The sequence below is a fragment of the Cyprinodon tularosa genome, unplaced genomic scaffold, assembly GCF_016077235.1.
Source record: "Cyprinodon tularosa strain WSP-4 unplaced genomic scaffold, ASM1607723v1 ctg121, whole genome shotgun sequence".
NCBI lineage: Eukaryota > Metazoa > Chordata > Actinopteri > Cyprinodontiformes > Cyprinodontidae > Cyprinodon > Cyprinodon tularosa.
Genome location: NW_024038015.1, coordinates 251,990 through 271,837, shown reverse-complemented (window position 1 = coordinate 271,837; position 19,848 = coordinate 251,990). Strand labels below are relative to the sequence as shown.

General features: G+C 35.7%; 1 protein-coding gene across 1 annotated transcript; it reads right to left on the bottom strand.

Moving 5' to 3' along the window:
- Positions 1-2,703: 2,703 nt before the first annotated feature.
- cd44b (CD44 molecule (Indian blood group) b) lies at positions 2,704-19,335 on the bottom strand. The gene is made up of 8 exons (XM_038275322.1): positions 18,962-19,335; positions 9,224-9,389; positions 8,843-8,982; positions 8,702-8,752; positions 7,340-7,648; positions 5,101-5,157; positions 4,889-4,967; positions 2,704-4,397 (listed from the first exon to the last, which is right to left on the bottom strand). Exons 1-8 carry the CDS (start codon positions 19,026-19,028, stop codon positions 4,184-4,186), a joined length of 1,083 nt encoding a protein of 360 aa, XP_038131250.1. The 5' UTR covers positions 19,029-19,335; the 3' UTR covers positions 2,704-4,183.
- Between the last annotated feature and the right edge of the window lie 513 nt (positions 19,336-19,848).

The following is a 19,848-nucleotide window of genomic DNA, read 5'->3' as shown; positions in this document are numbered from 1 at the left end:
CTCAATTTGTAGGTTTACTAGCGGTTCCTAGAATTTCTAAAAGTAGAATGGGAGGCAGATCTTTTAGTTATAAGGCTTGTCTCCTGTGGAATCATCTACCAGTTTTATTCCATTACGCATAAATCCTATTTACTTTTAAGGGTTAGTTAGAGTGGCTCAGGTTATCCTTAGCTATAGTTATGCTGCTATAGGCTTAGACTTCTGGAGGACATACAGGTGCTGGTCATAAAATTAGAATATCATGAAAAAGTAGATTGATTTCAGTAATTCCATTTAAAAAGTGAAACTTGTATATTATATTCATACATTACATACAAACTCATATATTTCAGATGTTTATTTTGTTTAATTTTGATGATTACAAATGACAACAAATGAAAATCTCAAATTCATCATATCAGAAAATTAGAATATTGTGAAAAGGTTCAAAATTGATGGCCCCTGGTGCCACACTCTAATCAGCTAATTAACTCAAACCACCTGCAAAAGCCTTTAAATGGTCTTTCAGTCTAGTTCTATAGGCTACACAATCATGGGGAAGACTGCTGACTTGACAGTTGTCCAAAAGACGACCATCGACACCTTGCACAAGGAGGGCAAGACACAAAAGGTCATCGCTAAAGAGGCTGGCTGTTCACAGAGCTCAGTGTCCAAGCACATTAATAGAGAGGCGAAGGGAAGGAAAAGATGTGGTCGAAAAAAAGTGTACAAGCAAGAGAGATAACCGCACCCTGGAGAGGATTGTGAAACAAAACCCATTCAAAAATGTGGGGGAGATTCACAAAGAGTGGACTGCAGCTGGAGTGAGTGCTTCAAGAACCACCACACACAGACGTATGAAAGACATGGGTTTCTGCTGTCGCATTCCTTGTGTCAAGCCACTCTTGAACCACAGACAGCGTCAGAAGCGTCTTGCCTGGGCTAAAGAGAAACAGGACTGGACTGCTGATGAGTGGTCCAAAGTCATGTTCTCTGATGAAAGTAAATTTTTGCATTTCCTTTGGAAATCAAGGTCCCAGAGTCTGGAGGAAAAGAAGAGAGGCACTTCATCCACGTTGCTTGAAGTCCAGTGTAAAGTTTCCACAGTCAGTGATGGTTTGGGGTGCCATGTCATCTGCTGGTGTTGGTCCATTGTGTTTTCTGAGGTCCAGGGTCAACGCAGCCACATACCAGGAAGTTTTAGAGCACTTCATGCTTCCTGCAGCTGACCAACTTTTTGGAGATGCAGATTTCATTTTCCAACAGGACTTGGCACCTGCACACAGTGCCAAAGCTACCAGTACCTGGTTGAAGGACCATGGTATCCCTGTTCTTAATTGGCCAGCAAACTCTCCTGACCTTAACCCCATAGAAAATCTATGGAGTATTGTGAAGAAGAAGATGCAATACACCAGACCCAACAATTCAGAAGAGCTAAAAGCCACTATTAGAGCAACCTGGGCTATCATAACACCTGAGCAGTGCCACAGACTGATCGACTCCATGCCACGCCGCATTGCTGCAGTAATACAGGCCAAAGGAGGTCCAACTAAATACTGAGTGCTGTACATGCTCATACTTTTCATGTTCATACTTTTCAGTTGGCCAACATTTCTATAAATCCTTTGTTTTTATTGGTCTTCAGTAATATTCTAATTTTCTGATATGATGAATTTGAGATTTTCATGTGTTGTCATTTGTAATCATCAAAATTAAACAAAATAAACATCTGAAATATATGAGTTTGTATGTAATGTATGAATATAATATACAAGTTTCACTTTTTAAATGGAATTACTGAAATCAATCTACTTTTTCATGATATTCTAATTTTATGACCAGCACCTGTAGGGACCCCTATTTCATCATTCTGCTTCATTCTACCTCTATTCTCCCACTCTGCAGAATCTATTAGTTCAATCTCTAACGTTATGCTGTCTCTGTTTTTTCTCATAGTAGCTTCGCCCTGTCTGTTCCTGTTTGGCTGTGACACCACCCTGGAGAAAAATATCAGCTGTGCTGCTGCCATCAACACCTTTGTTTATACCTTTGAGTCAATGAGTCAATACAATCAACTGGTTTTCCTTAGATAGGAAACCTTGAATCAATTTGACTGTATGATCTGATGAACTGTAAAGTGCCTTGAGATGACATGTTGTGAATTGGTGCTATATAAATAAACTGAATTGAAACTGAATTGAATATACTGTAGTACCTAAGGAAGTTAATATCTCTTTCTAAGCAGGTTTTCTGTCCGTCAAAAAACAAACATAATGTTACTTGTGATAGCCATATGCATTCAAGCCAGGAACATGTTTTGAACTGCAGGTAAACCTTTTGTATAAATGTATTTGGTGCACTGGGAGAAATCTCGCATAAAAGTCAAAATAAATATAAACATAATTAAACAACTGTACAATAGTAACCACATGTTATGGTAAATTGCTTTGTGCCCCCTCAATGCATGCAGAAAGCTTGTACACCCCTCTGATATCTATGCATGCACGTTCCCGCTGTAAAGAAACCATCTTTATCTTTCAGAAAATGGCGGCTTTGGTCTTACTTTTTCTCTCGTGCTGACGTTTTCTTGGATCCCGACCCTGGTACCATGGAAACCTTAGTTTTGTTTTATGTGGGAGCAATACAACAAGTGTTTCCTGTCATGTCATTAGTTCTTTTTCTCACCCCCCGTACTCAAAGAGTGATCAGTCAGCAAACACCATGTTCCAGTGCATCAATGTCTGTACACATTTATTTTGACTTTACAAATCTTTCCAGCAACATCTTTTTGTCAAATCCCTCTTTTCTAGTGCAACTCCTCTTCTTCAAATCAGAACAAGTGTAAATTAAGAAACAAGCCAGAAAAATGTATTTTACAATGACCATATATAATTTGGCCTGATACTGAAAACTAAACATATTGGCTATGGAAAAAAAGGTAGATCAGGACACAATGTTGGGTATATATCCACATTATGGAAGGTTCAATAGAAAAAGTTTCTCATAAGACCGAAAGCTTTATATAGAAACATTAATGAAACACAGCAGCTTCCTTTATCACATTAAGTGGTATTGCAGAGCATACAAACATTTGTGATAGTCTTTATCTCATAAAGAAGCCATTTGCATTGCTCCTGTATATGTCCGCTGTGGATTTGTTTCTTGGTGTTGGCTGATGTGGCCTGCAGTCCGATATTTACAGATAAGCATCAATCACTCATGAAGAAAAAAAAAAGCTTGAGTTTGATTTCAAAATTGATAAACATGCTTAAAATGACACCCATTTCGTTGTTTTGCCTCAAAGTCTTGATCTATTGTGCACAATCCACATAACACATTTTAATCCCCATAATTGAAGCATCACATTATTTCTAGATTAAGCATCTTTAGTTGTATATAAAACACCATTAATCATGCTAATTCAGAATGCTATCTATTTCGACCTTTGAAAAACTAAAATATTTACCTCTAAGGTGCAGATTCTGGTTAAATAGTGCTAAAAATGGAAGCAGTTCTTCTTGCTAAATATGACAAAGCCCTTTCCTACAACGTAGCAAAAAAGCACTCAATGTTATTGTAACATTTGAAAGGTTTTACTTTATGTACATAAAACTTCATTAAATTGGAACAGATTGTTATTGTTACATCCCTTGTTTTCTGAAAAGAAAAAGCAAAAGCAGTCAACAGGGGATGTTCTCAGTATGCACAGAAACAAAAATAAAATCATTAAAGCTTAGAAACAAACAAAAATGATAGAAGTATATAAACAAAATAGGGAAGCTTTTTCCCCTCTTAAATAAAATGCAACAAAAATCATATGATTATCTATTTATTATTTCCCAGTTAAAGTAAACTGCTTGAATTTTGGACTTTTTAAACACAACATCTCATCCATTCCAAACCACTGCCCAGCCCCATAACAAAAATAAATGGAGCATTAAAAGTAATTAAACATATTTGCCAACCTTGTTCAAATCTCTAATTTATGCACAGTTGGATTTGAAATGCTTTGCTCCATTGAAAAGCTTTCATACAGACTTTGTTGCCTACTTTAGTTGAACAATAGCTCAAAAGGACACATTTAATGCTCTTAATCAGTGCCCATCCACTGACAGCAAACAACAAACAACTTTTGAGCACCAACTCCAGCTTTTCCACCTTCTCAATAGTCTTCCCCGATCATCAGCTCTTTCCTGATCAACCCTCAGGCCTGCTGGTCTTTATCTGGAGACTCCTCTAAAGTGATGACAGTGAACTCCTCTGTTGTGCCGTTCTCCTGGATATTCTCCTTGTTCATAAGGGTCACCATCTCCTGTTCTCTCTCAGGATTGTTGGAGCTGGATGGCACAACTGCGACCCCATTACCATCACCGCTTTCTTTGGTGGTTATATTCAGTGTTTGTCTTCTGCCACACCAGCTACAGGACACAAGAGGACAAAAGAAACACCTGTTATCACCAAGGTTTACCAGCATCCCAACGGGTGCTGGAATGTAAATAGATGATGCAGGTTAGCTTGATATTGGCCAGTTTTTAAGGTTCTGGAAAGAAAATCAGCTAAAGATTAAATAAATCAACCTTTCTGATAAGATAAGCAGAGGGATCAAATATCCAGTTAAATATCAGCCAAAAGCTTGCTCATTTCGACAATAAAGCATGTTGGCAAGGGTGGAACTTATTTAGAGACACATCACCAAATGTAAGAAGGGTTATATTTTATATTCATACTATTACTATCTAAATCCGGTGTTAATACATTTACAGAAAACATGTAAAATAAAATTTTCTCTTGAGAAAACTTAAGATGGAGGTTGTTTTTTTAGTTCAACCAAAGCCTATCAGATTATTTAAACTGCTGTCTGAAGCTGTAAGCCGCAGCTCTCTAAGCATCAGGTCAATCAAACTCTTACCCTTTTCTTCTGGCCACGGCTGCACACACAAGAAGAACTGCAGCAACTGCTAGGATAACAACAATAACAACCAGCCAATCTAGAAGAAGAAATTAGAAATAAAAAGAAAGATAGAGTTAAATCTTGTTCATTAAAAGAAAAAAGAGCGCTGTCAATTTATTGGTTGATTTCTTTCATCATGGGACTTTTAAGGTGTATATGAGGTCATTCACCTGATGAGCTGCTCTTTTGTCTTTCACTCTCAGCAAGACTGTCATTAGGTATGTACCCTACACATAAATAAAAATAACACATGTTATACAAAAACTGAAAGAAAAAAACCACTGCCAGCTTTCTACAACCATATTCAGTCATCTGCATCATAGAAGAATGGTTCTTCTATTTAATAGTTGCAGGATTTGTCTGCTTTGATCAAATTCGAATTTACTTCCCCTCTAAATATATATTCCCAAACACAAGGGGGCATCGTTTGTTTGAAAAGTTGCTTCAGTTACTCACTTTGGCCCTCCCAAAACTTGTTGCATCACATTTTATATATATATATATATATATATATATATATATATATATATATATATATATATATATATATATATATATATATACCCGGTATATATATCTTGGGGATCTCTAAATTCTATCCAACATGTGCATCTCACTAAATTAGATTATTAGAAAGGTACTTCATTTCAGTAAATGAATCCACTTAATGAAACATATCATGCACAATTAATATATCTGGACTGATGTTTTTTGGCTACTTTTAAAAGAAGGGTTGCACTACTAATTATTAAGGAAAAAAGTTTTTAAGGTATGCAAATATTTTACATTTTTCTCAAGGGGATGGGTTAAATGTAGAGGTAAATTTCTCCATTGTGAGATCAATATGGTTCACTTATTACTTATTACGGTTGCATTTTTCAAATTCGTGATTACCAAAGTGTTTTGAAAGCCCAGCTTTCCCAAAGGTAAATTAGTATAACTAATGTATTTACTCCAAACTGACAAAATTAAAGTTAATTGGAAAGGGTTACACTACTTATTATTATGGAAAAAGGTTTTTAAGGTATGCAAATATTTTACATTTTTCTCAAGGGGATGGGTTAAATGTAGAGGTAAATTTCTCCATTATGAGATCAATATGGTTCACTTATTATTTATTACGGTTGCATTTTCCAAATTCGTGATTACCAAAGTGTTTTGAAAGCCCAGCTTTCCCAAAGGTAAATTAGTATAACTAATGTATTTACTCCAAACTGACAAAATTAAAGTTAATTGGAAAGGGTTACACTACTTATTATTATGGAAAAAAGTTTTTAAGGTATGCAAATATTTTACATTTTTCTTGCTTGAACTTTTCTATCGATATATTTAATTTTTATAGATTATTTAATATATACTGCTGTCATTTTTTTGTGATTTAGTTCAAACCATTGCAGTTAAAAACAAATGCTAAGTGTACTCTTACAGTAGTTATAATAGTTAGAATTTATCAAGAAAACCTAGTTTAACTAGAAAATGAGGTCAGATATTTACTGACAGGATGGGGGACAGTTACAGCACCTGCTGCATATATAAAACAGACCATATAACAGTATTTTTAACTTGTTCATAGTTTTGTTTACCTAAGTGTAACACATTTCTTCAAGTTAGAAGAGGATCTTTATGGCTGTGCATGACTGCATGTTTCTCTGTGTATGACTTTTTAATATCTGCATCTTTATGAGTAGGATGCATTGTTAAAATACAATATAGAAATATACACATATTTGAACAAAAATCTTAATCATGCAATCATATTGTTGGATGCAAGTATTTAGTTGTCATATGCCGGCATAGATAATGCAAATTTTATGGCAGGTATATAGTTTGGTATACAATAACTGGGGGAGTGTTGACCTTAGAGTAGTGTGCTTGTGCTCTGAGAAGGTTGCAAGTACCCCGTTCGATCCCGCACAGTGGCAGCCCACTGCTTCTCAAGGGGATGGGTTAAATGTAGAGGTAAATTTCTCCATTGTGAGATCAATATGGTTCACTTATTACTTATTACAGTTACATTTTCCAAATGTTTTGAAAGCCCAGCTTTCCCAAAGGTAAATTAGCATAACTAATGTATTTACTCCAAACTGACAAAATGAAAGTTAATTGGCGAAAAGCCTGTTAATTCTTCCTATGGTACTGAAAAGCCAATTTAAATCTCTTACATCAGCATATAAGGCCCTGGCCTCCTCACCAAGGCAAATATATAACTTCTATTTGAAATTAACTGCATTTGTAACATATTGAACCATCCCCAAACAATGCTGTAAGTTACTGACCCCATGTAGGGTGCTCGGTCTCCTGTAGTTCTAATCTGAGAAACAAACTTAATTTAATGTTTATTCTAATTTATTGAGATGCACTATTAGATACCATTACAGTTCCTATCAAACGCTGCTTTTTGGTTTTTACCAGTAGGCTTTGCTTCCTCAGTGACTGTCCTTTCACCCAACATTGTTGTTCCAGCATGGATCATTGGAGGCGTGTTATTCTCCTCTGGATAAATTGTATCCATCCCAGACCCATCAGTTTGGTTTGGCTCCACTGTTGTGAAAGTGGAAAATAGAGTGATTCGGCCTTCGCCCAGATCCGCTTGAGAAGAAACAGGGGGAATAGTATTTGTCATCTCCGATGTTGCTTCTGTCTGACTGTCAAAGTAGGAAGTTGGAGTTGTTTCTGGATCTGTTGTTCCTGAGGTCAGAGGCTGTAGTTCCGTCGTAGCTGTTTGGAAGATAATCACTTTTGGTTTAAATGATAACATACTACATTTCATCTATTATTTTAAAAATGGGTAATATCCAAGCTTTACCAATTACATACAGTATTTCCAACCATTTAATGGAAATTAGAGGCTATTATTTGATGGTTTATAATCAGAAAAAAAACATGTTGCAGTTCTGCTCACATGGAAATTCTGTCTGAAATATAGAATGAGTGTAATTCTGTTTTAGTTGCTTTGCATTTTAGATGCAATTCAACATATGCATACAAACTGTCAGAGATAAGAGTTTCATTTTTGGGGGCCACTGTCTTAGACTTAGACAAACTTTATTTTCATTTTGTATACAAAAACAAAACGAAAATTCGATACCTACAGCTTTCAACAGTGAAGTAGCAGCTTACAACGGTGAAATGAACATTTGCCATTTATAAAGTGCAGTACTGATCAAGAATGTAGACCGTATAGGAAAAATGAATCCAGTTTTAAGTCATGGTGCAGAAGGTATTGATAAGGAAAGGTTCAGTGCAGTGAAAAAAAAATAAAAATGGTGCACAATGCAGTAGAGCAATGAGTTGTGTTCAATTTAAAGGGATTATGAAAAATATCAGCAATGTCTGTAGTGCAAATACGCTCGTATGATGTTTTCAAGTGTGATGTAGAGTCTTGGTTAGAATTTCAAAGGTTCAACAGTCTGATCGCAGCGAGGAAAAAGCTGTTGCAGAACCTGCTGGCCCTGCAGTAAATGCTGGTAAGCCTCTTCCAAGAGGGCAGCACTATCCCACTCGATGTTCAACAAAATGACACATTCAGTTCTTCAGTAATATGTAGTTTATCAATTTATTTGTTTAACCATTTGAGTGAATCCCTCTTGCAAACACAGTTTAGCTAATTTGGTACGGATTTGACAGGAGCAACTCTCCTCTTCTATGTCTCTATTCCAAAACTGATCTAAACCATTAAAGTAAAAAAGAAAAAAACATTGCTGAAATTTTGGATTTTGAATTATTTTTCCTCATTAAAGTCATTGATATGTAAGGACGTATTGTACTGACCTGGTTGATCTGATTTTTTGAAAGCTTGACTGCAGTTCTTTTTAGGACCAGCTGGCAGTAAAGAAACATAAGACAACCATTTTTAAATGAAAAAAGCAAAGAAAGTTTTTTTATTTTCATCTTTCTTGATTATTAATTTACCGTTTTCATCATAGCAGTAGACATCAAAAGTTTCATTAGTTGAAGGTGCTTGAAAAATGAGCCCAGTCATGTTCTTTGCGCAGTTTTCATGCTCGGTTTGTCTGAGAATGACAATGCTCCCATCGCTGATCCAACCATACCTAAAATAAAAAAAATTTAAAAAAATTTAAAAGTAAACGTTTAATGACTCTAATTTTGATCCACCATGATTTACCATCATATAAAGCATACTTAGTATCTAACAATTTTTTGTTGAAATTGTGTCTAACTTTAAATGAAATATACTACATTTTATACAGTAAAATAGATCTCTCAATATGGAAATATTTTTTTCATAGTATTCTATTCAAGGAAGTATAAAAGAATAGCCTCCCATTTTACCTGCAGGTTTGCATGCTTTTATTGTATGCATGCTCGACTTGCTCTCGAGTTGCCATGATGGTCTCAAGCTGCTCGCAGACCGCTTTGGCCATGTCAAAGGTCAAACTGTGACGACCCGCTCCCTCAGCCAGAAATACACCAACAAAACTGCAGCCGCGGGAATTAACTAGAAAGAAGCAAATACACAGAATGAGGAGAAATGTTTGTATTAAGAGCAGATCTAAAATGTTGCATCACATCTTCAGTTGGTATACTCAATTCCCCCACTGAAGCTTTATGTTATTTCATGCTGGACAATTGACCAATAAGGGGCACGAATGGAGAGTGGGGGTGGGAGTAAAATAATTCTGTAATTCAGTAATTTGCCTAGATGTCATTTAAATTTTGTTTCTAAGTTTGTACAGTTTGTACAATAAAATAATCCTTTTAAAATATTTTAAAAATAAAATCTACAACATGCATTTTCAATTTACCCCATTGGTTACTGAGTCAAGACACGCATTTTGAAAAGCAGTCATATTTTTGGCCATTCTTTGCCAAATGGCTCAACTTTAATTAGACAGTTTGGACAAAAATCGGGCCAGTCTTGATTTTTATATCTTCTCACAGATTCTCAGTTTAGCTTTGGACATTGATTGGCTCATTCTAAAACATGGAAGCGGTCTGATTGAAAATTTTTTACAATAACTCTGGTTTTATGTATGGGTTCTTTATCTGAACCTTTCAAGCGTCACGTTTCTGCAGCTTCCTAAAGCAATTCCCCCAGGATTGTCCTGAACTTAGCTCTGAATATCTTCAAATCAAGTCATCAAGAGCATGATACTGCCACTACCAGCAGCATGATCTCTTTTATTTGGTCTATAAAATGCATTTCTAATGAAATACAGTGATGTTTGTGGTAGTAAAATAACAAAAAGGGTAAAAGTAATTTTTTATTTCCTTTCCCAGGGTTCAAAGATATAGCTTTTAAACAGAATCAACTCCATAGTTGATTAATTGCACAATTGCCCAGGAAGTCATAAATAAATAGTCATCAAATATCAATGAAGATGCTTCAAATATATTTCAAGTAATAAAAGACAGGGATCTTCATACTACAGAGCTTGTCTTCCAACAACTATAGGAATCATATCTGATTAGGATTTGAATCATAATCTTGAATACAGCCTCCCCCTAAAAACAGATTGGTCATTACAACCAAAGAATTATTTGAATTTTACCAATTTTGCGTCTAACCAATCTTTTGAGTAAAACAACCAATCTTTTGAGTAAAACAACCAATCTATGTTAGTAATGTTTTTAACCAATCTATAGTGTTAACAGGGCAAAGAAATACAAATTGGTCACTCTGACCAATATACAGATTAATTAGTGTAATAACATAGAAAGTCAAAGCCGGGGCGTGAACCAACAACCTTCTGGTTGCATCTGACACCACTGTCACTAATAAATGAATACTATATTAATGTGAAAACCAAGGTTAATGCCAAGATTTGCATGTTGTACTTGTACACATCATTGCAATTGTTCTAACGTTCCAAAACTATTATACACACCAGTTATCATTTTTTATTGGTTGTTTGGTTAACAAATTAAATTGATTGATCCAAAACTAATGACTTGGTCTGTTTCTGACCAACATATTGGTTTATCCAATCAAAAGATTGAAATATTATCAAACAATGTTATTGCCATATTTGTGTGTTGAAGTCTGGGGTAACACATATAAAGGTTCTTTACAAAAAAATATTTACTACCCAAAAAATGTATTAAGAGTCATTTATCACATACAAATCCACATCTTTTTAATCAAAACTCATGTAATGCATGGACTCAGTATGCTTTTAAAATGCTCTGGTGTTTAAAGCCAAAACCAGTATCCTTCCAAAGAATACAATTTCTTTAAGAATAGAGAGAGGATCTGAGAGAAAAATATGATTTAATGCATCCACGAGCAGATTTTAGCCAGATGATTTGAACGTTTTGGAATATGAATAAGGTTTTTAATGTATTTGATACTCTTCAGTGTTTTATAAAGTAAGAAGTATTTTAAAGTTTTTCCTTTGCTTGTTTTTAGGTGTCAGGAAGCCACTGTAATGTCTTCAAAACTGAGGTGATTTGCTCTCTTTGTTTAGATGGAAGATCAACAACTAAGCAAGCCAAAACATTTTCTGTGGTGCAAAACATGATTTTAACCATGCCTGTTAAAAGTTCTCCTGGATAAAATAAACTAAACTAGTGGACAAAATAGGGTTTATTTATTTAAAGGTTATCATTTCGAGGAATGTCTACATCAAAATGCAATAGCTAATCTTATTTTTTTATTTTTTTTTTTCTATTTACCCAACTGTAAAATACATTGATATGTTGTAATTGGGGCTGCTCAGTGGCGCAGTGGGTAGCACTGCTGCCTTGCAGCAAGAAGGTTCTGGGTTCCAGCCCCGGCCCTTTCTGCATGGAGTTTGCATGTTCTCCCTGAGCATCCGTGGGTTCTCTCTGGGTACTCCGGCTTCTACCCACAGTCCAAAGAAAAACATGACAGTTAGGTTTTTTGGCTTCTCTAGATTCTCCTTAGGTGTGAGTGTGTGCGTGAATGGTTGTATGTCCTGTTTGTCTCTTCGTTGCCCTGAGATGGACTGGTGACCTGTCCAGGGTGTACCCCGCCTCTTGCCCATATACAGCTGGAGATAGGCACCAGCACCCCTCGCGTGTCAGATAATGGATGGATGTTGTAATTGCAACTTTCGGACCAAGTTTATCTATTTTTGTTTTTTTTCTCTCTTCTTCATAGAATCTCAATCCTTTATCAGTTCTTCCTGCCACCATCTGCATCAAAACAACAGTTCTAAGTCAATTTGCTGATGGTTAAGTTGGTCTAAGATTGTTCAGGGTATGGAAATAAAAGCAAAAATGCTAAATTGGCCTCATCGGATATTATGCCAACAGATGGTGTACACAGAGAAACTGTTGACTTGGTGAAACACCTGGCTGGCAGGTGAACTCTGACACTAGGACTTGGGGACAGACAGCAGGTGTTACAGTAGGAGCTCAGGAATTAACACACAGTGCTGAGGCTGAATGTTTACTCTCAGGTTGATTTCAGGGGAGACTGGTGGTGCAAGGTACAGATAGATTACCTGCATAGAAACAAACCTTGACTGGCTTTAGTATTCTTTTGCAGTTTACTTTAGAAATTAACTGAAATACAATTGTCTTAACATTTTATCAGCATGCACTCTAAGTGAACACTTTTCTCCAACAAATAAAGGTAAATGCTGCTAATCAAACGAAGAATGGCTAAAACATTTAAGATACTTTCAGAGAACTGAGAGGTAAAAAAAAATAAAATATTTCTTGACCGCAGATTGTTACCAGGGTGAAATATTTCTTAGTGAAGTTGCAAAATTTAACAGGAAGATCACATTTATTTTAAAATCTGATACATGTTGTTTTGTGACATCTCACAAGTGTGCAGAAAAGAAAATCACACATTTGACCTAGCAGCCACACCTGCAACACATATGCTGCCTAAATTATTTATTTATTTATTTACTTTTTTATTTTTTTTGTACAATACGACATTTAAATACATTTTTGGGGATTTTTAAACCAAAAGAGTCAACAATCTCTCATTCTGTTTAACTTGTATTCAAATTCAACAATTTGTGATATACTCCTGCCAGCCTCTTTATTCGGGACAACTGGGCAATTGCTTAACACAAATCGAGCGAACCAGATAATAACACGTGCTGTTTAGTTTCCTTTAATCCTGTTTTATTCGATTGTTTTATTTTGTCTTTGCAGTGTTTGCTTTTTAATGCATCCAATTTTTATCTTTCCGTTAAGCAATCACGAGGAACATGCAGGAGATAAATCTGCAACAACTGTGTGCTTTTACATCATTGTGGACAGAAACATTTCCTCCACACCTTGGTGAATTCATTCCTACAAGAATTAAGCTCTTTAGCATTAAAACCTTTATTCAGCTTTAATCTTAGAGATGTAACTTAAAAAGAGGCCATGACGTATAACAGAAGTATAACATTATATGCAATAAATAATTAATTTAATGGTTATTTTTCTCACATTCTGTAGATAAGCACAATTTCATGTCTTCATAAAATAATTTTCTTCACTTTTTCTTTTCTTTATTAGGTTTAACATTTGTGAGATACAATAGGGGCCCAGCCCCTTTTCCAACATCCTGTTATGAGCAAACAAGGCACCAACAGCAGCAGGAAGTTCAAATTTTGTCTGTTAGAGGCCGTTGTGCAACAGCAGCAGGTTCCTGTGCACATGCTGTACGACAATTTACCTCTTTACTTCTCACTTTCTCACAGGAAAACCTGACACAGCCTCAGCACATGCTAAAAGAGAAGCGCGCTTCCTTCACGGTGTAGAGGGATAAAATTAACAACAACTTTGGCTTTGCAATCTGGCCTGAAAGATCAAAGGAAGAAAACCAAACCATCAGTGGGCTGAAAAAGAGTTCTGACAGCGATCTAAGGGGGTGTTCATTAATATGCAGAGAGACAGTTGTGGGTTTCTTTATAAAGTCCAGAAGCCTGTAATGCCACGGCATTGAGTCTCACTAAAGCTCCTTTGTCACCTAATGGAGTTGGAACCAAGGAGACTGCAACTTCGAGCTGCAGAGCTCAAAAGAAACAGAGCTGTAAAGCTCTGTGTTGCCAAAACCTCCAGATGCAATGAGAGTAATTGTCAACCAAAGCCTTCACTCCACCTTTGCTGTCTTTTTTACCTCTGCTTTCTCATTTTGTTTTGTTTTCATTCACCGCTCTCTGTTTGTCGTTTCTATGCCAGCAATAAAACACAATATACCCCCCGCACACACGTCTTACAAAAAAATGTGAAGCTTGCAGATATTCAGGGCTGATTATTCCTTCATGACCTTGTAGAGTCTTGCAGAAGGAGAAAAGGTAGCAGAATGTTGTTTTCAACATTGACAAATACAAATCGGTATCTTTTCTGTCTTCTTATCAAAACACTGTGTTGGGAATGGTTTCACTTAATCGCTCGGAAAATAACATCAGGTTTCATAATGTCATGATTAGGTAAAAAACCTTCTGTGTCTGTTGCATTCATACTGTTACATCAGTTTTGTCATAGACCATAAAGGAGTTAGGAAGCAAGAGCTTGTTGCCCCGATTCTAACAAAACTACGCCGACCAGCATCATCTCCCCAGGGTGAACTCCATGTCATCAGCAGACATATCTCTCATAGTGTAAACAGTCGGTAACTGAAACTGGAGCTGGGGTAATACATTTTTTTGCACTCTTGAGCATATATTTTTTGCACAAAATACCGGAGGGTGAAATAAGAAGTAAAATAGTTCTGCATAGAACTAAACTAGCGTTCTATGCAGAGCGTGTGACAATCTCACATCTATAGTTCACACCTCATCCCACTTCAGTTCTGATAGGAGACTTTTTTTTAATATCAAGGTGGAAAGTCTGCCATACATTTAACTGCCCCAAAATGTTCACTTCTTCTAACATGGATGCCTTATTTGTAATAAGTAGGGCTGCAACTAATGATTTTTTTGCAAATCGATTTATCTGTCAATTTTATTTTTGATTAATCAATTAATAATTGGATAGCAAGTTCCTTAACGAAGACTTTTTAGGAAATTAAAGGTGAAACTAAAACTTTCTACTTGAATTGTGGATAGAGCATATTAAGAGATGAAAACTTTTTTTTAATCTTAATTACAAAATGTTTATATATATATATATATATATATATATATATATATATATATATATATATATATATATATATATATATATATATATATATATAAATGTACAATATCTATATAATTACTGCTCTGAGTGGGTTGCTCTGTCAGCTAAAGGCATGTTTTACAGTCTCTATACTCCATTTACCAATTAGTCAATTACAAAATTAGATAATGATTATTTCAATAATCGAATAATCATGATTAATCTGATTAATTGTTTCAGCCCTATTACTAAGCTCTCCTAGCAACCGTTGGGTTGGCAAATCAAAGGAACTCTACAAACGATTAAGTATTCTCTCAATGTGCTTTCAATGGAGGTGCCAAAACAACGTTTTTGATATGATTATATTGATAAATATAGCCCCGCTGTGCTTCTTGTAACTCTCAACCAAATAGTTTTAATAATTTGCTTTAAAACATAATTTCTATAGGTAAATCTTTGCTACTTTCAAAAATAAATTTTCTCATAATTTGATTATAGGTAATAAGTAATTGATTATTTAGTTTAATCATTATAAAAAAAAAAACAAGTCAATTATTCAATCTGCTTTAATCTTTCTTGAGTCTTAAAAAATACATTAAACTAACCAGAGGAAGTCCCCTAGGTTTAGTTAGATTACTGATTATCATTTAATAATTTACACAATTTATTTTTCTAGATACTTTCTAGCTAGAAAAAAACCGTTTTGTTTTTTTTTTACTTTTTTACACACCAACATGACATTAATTGCAATCCATTTAAAAAGTCACGAGAGCCTGAGGTAAAGCTACAAAAGTAGAATATGACTGTTATCAAAGACCTTATGTTTAGCAATGCTTTTATTTCACATTCTTGTTGGCTTTTCATACAATATCCAAAAGTGGTCAGATTTCCGTTATTTTTGCATAACCTGGACGTTAAAACCTGCTTATTAAGTTTCTTTAAGGTTTTTCTCAATTTCTCTCAAGCAAAATTTTTTGTTTCTGTCTAGTATCTTGAGATGATGTGGATTGTGAATTGGTGCTGTATAAATGTAAGGAATTTATTATGTGAGCATGTTGAAAGTAACTTAAGACGTTAAAAAGCTGGTAAGGCATTAAAAATAGCTTTTAGTTTGGGAAACCATTTTCTTTAGGTGAGCTAAAGTTAGTACAGTAAGAGACCTTAGTTACACAGCAAATGCCAAAGTTACTGGTAGCTCATTCCAACGTTGTGAAGCAAGAAATGTAAACAGTCTGGTGTGACTGCCTTTTTCCTTTAGACAGCAGGGCCATTCCTGAAGAGGAACACAGCAATTGAGAAAGAGCTTATATAGCCAGGTGTAAAGCAAGTTTTGGTTACTTCAACATGATCTCAGTTGCCACAAAAGGTCAATAGTTTTGAAGAGACAAGGGTCTAGTATTTTGTTGATTACACAGAGCTGAAATTTGGAAGATGCTTTCAATAACCATAACAAGATTTGGCCTTCATTATGAGTTACATAAGATGATGCAGTGTTCAAAGTTGTATTACTAAATGAAAGGTGGGAAAAGGACAACTGGTCATTATTCACGAGAGCCCGGTTACATGCAATTTTTGTTGTGGAGATGTTCAGGTAGGCAAATTGAAACCAATTGATCCTGTTCAAATATAACTTTAATCTGAAAAGAAAACCTAATATTTAAGAAAGTCTCACAGTACAAAATACTTCAATGAGTCATTAAAGATTATGCTGGCTATAAGCAAGAAGGGTCTCCCATAGCAATCTGTGGTACAGGAACAGATGTGAATATCCTTTAAAAATGAGAGATGTTAAATTTTGACATGTGATTAGTGGATCAATCCTGGCTATATTTCTCTAAGCATTTATAAATCTATGTACGCAGCTAAAACTCGAGGATAAATGGGTAGAACATTTGTCACAAAGAGGTGTTAATCACACACATATAAGTCACAAGAAAAGCTACGTGAAAAGATAACTGGGCCAGGGTCACAGCATTTGGCTTTGATGTTGTGTGTTTGTTCTTTTCATGATATCTTGTCGGAAAGTCAGGAATAAAAGGTACTGACATTAAAAGTCGTTTTGTGATATTCAAAAAAGTAAGCTTGGTTAATCACATGGTAGAACGATACAAAGCATTAAAAACTATATGAGCAGGGTTTCAAAATTAGGATGTAATAATTATTAGTTAACAGAAGGCAAATTGTAAGATAAAAATGCTGTGCATTCCACAGAGAAGGTGTCCAAGAACCTAGCCTTGCGGAACCATGTAGAAAGGTTATAGAACCTTAATGTTTATTTCTTGCAATATTATTAAAAAAAACAACAACAAAAAAAACATCAAAACATCAAGGAATTCTGGTTAGATAAAAAAAAAAAATGAGCCACTGATAAAAAGCTTGGCAGACAGAAGCTAAGCACCTGAGTCTATAGAAACAAGGTTCCCCAATACAGGGTGTCTAGTAGAGGGTACATTGGTGGAAGAGGCAAACACGTGCCTTTAAGTATTCAAAGACCATGTCAACAAAAGCACTCTTTGTGAGTGCCTGGTCTAAGGAGATCCTGACCACCCCTCACATTGAAACATGATACATTAGCAGTAAGGAAACAAATATGATCATGTGTGCAAGACACATAACTTTAAGGCTGACCAGTTAACATTTTAGTATAGTAAACATATTGAACAATTTAGATAAGCTTTTTATTGTTTAATGGATTACTTGGTTTTCCTGTACAATATGCTTTACATGATGTGTGTTAAGTGCACATACAAGACAAAAACAAGTTTAGAAGTTTAAATGTTTTTAATAGCCCCCCCATTTCTTTTATTTCTAATCAGTCATTCAGCTTTATGCATATTATAAATACTTTATAAATGACTTAATTTTAAAGTTTTACTGTCTTTTTTAATATATTCAGTCCTTGCAAAATTTTTGCTGTAATTTATGATAAAGTCTATTTCTTGAATAAAGGGGGGGGGGGGGGGGGGGGGGGGCATATAGCAATGTGACCTTTTTTTGTAAATAAGGAGCATCATTATGCTTGCAAAAAGTATTGGATAATTCTCCTAACAAGACGAGTTCAGATGTTAAGTCAGGACATAGATGAAGTATCACTATTAACAACTAACAATCACAAAGCCACACTTCTTACTATATAAGGATCCTTGGGAAGCAAAAATGGTCTGTCTTTAGGGGTAAAAGGATCCCCCTCCCTGTCTCACACTCTGCACCTGAGCTTTCTGTATATTCTCTAATTTTTTTCCTTTAATATGTTTCCTCTTAGTTTTCCCTGGTCAAATATACAGATTTAGACTATATTCTCTTTGGCAAAGAGCCAAAATAAGATATTTGTGAACAACAAGACCACAGACTCCTCAGGGAAGAATGCAGACAGACCCTAGACCTGTTTGATTCAAAGCCAACTAAACCTCCAGAGACTATCGCTCCTAGCAACAAATCCACTAAAATTATATGAGACACAAAGTGTAAGAAGGAGACAATAAAAAAGCAGAAACCCAAATTAACAGAGAAACATTCTTTGTGTCACAAAATACAACATTAAACAAAGGCTGAATAGTAATAAGTAATGCTCAATTAACACATCTGTTTCTAACATATCCACATTTCATTAAAAAAAAAATCCTTAAACGAACAGCTTCAAATGCAAACACGTGTCTGAATCGGAGTGTGGAAGAATAAAGGCAGTCTCCTTTGTGTCTATCATGCCTCCGTCTCAGACTATGCCAGACGTAAGCCTGTCTGGAGTAGCACATGCTTTTGCCGGCATCAACTGATCCATTCTACAAGCTGCAGCCAGTAGCGTCTTTCACTCAGGGTTCTCTTTTAATGAGCAGTCTTATCTGTCTTTTGCTTGCCTCACAAGAAACAAAGGAATACTGTCTTGTGAAAAGAGCGGATATGAAGGAGAATTACCATCAATGCCAACACACATAAAATGAAAAAAATTCAAAAAAGCAAAGAGCAATTATTTTGGTAAAAGCATAAAGTGCTCACCTTGAATTTCATCCGTCCTGCCAGAGGCCAGTATTCCAAATATGACCCCTAAGAAAAAAGTCCACATCTTTACCAACTGGCTGGTGATTGCTGGGTGAGCAGCTTGGTATAAAGGTGTGTAACAGTCCTATTTGTGTCCTGTCTTTCCTCTACAGTACCAGCAACTATGGCTGGATGGTGTCTGTCTATAAAGCAGGGTAAATTAGTAGACCTAAGTAAAAAATAAAAAAGACAGAAGAAGAAATCTAAACTTGCTCTGTGTGTCTAAACACTGCTGGAAGTGACTCCGAATTAGAATCAACTTTCTCCTCTCTGCCTGAGAGACAACAGAGGCTGGTGGCATGCACATAGAAGAGGAAGAGTGGTTCAAGTGAACACACACCCTTCTGCCTCTCCCACAGTTGCCCCACCTCCCCAGCTGCCCCACCCCTCTACTTTCTCTCCCCTTTATTTCCCCTTCAGCGTGACTTGTCCTTGTCTATCTACCCCATTTCCATCCTATCTCCTGACACCCCCATTTCCTTTATTTATGCTCTAGACACAGATACAGTTTCAGAAAGCCATCTGGTCTTTGGTATACTCTTTTCTATGTTATTAACTTATCAGATCTTTTCAGGCCAGGTCTTAATGGGTTTTCTGTGTATTTAAAAAAGTCAGCTTCACCTAATATTGTTGGGTAAACAGAATGCTTTTAAATGGGGCAGATACACTCACTTTACCAGGCACATCCTGCAAACAATGGGTCGATATCCTGTTAGCTTTAATTACTTACATAATTTCTGAGATATTTGACATTATGACATCACACAGGTGCTCACATTTTATCAGCTGCAAATCTCCTGGTCCACAACATCACAAAGGTGCTCTGCTAGATTGTGGTCTGTTAA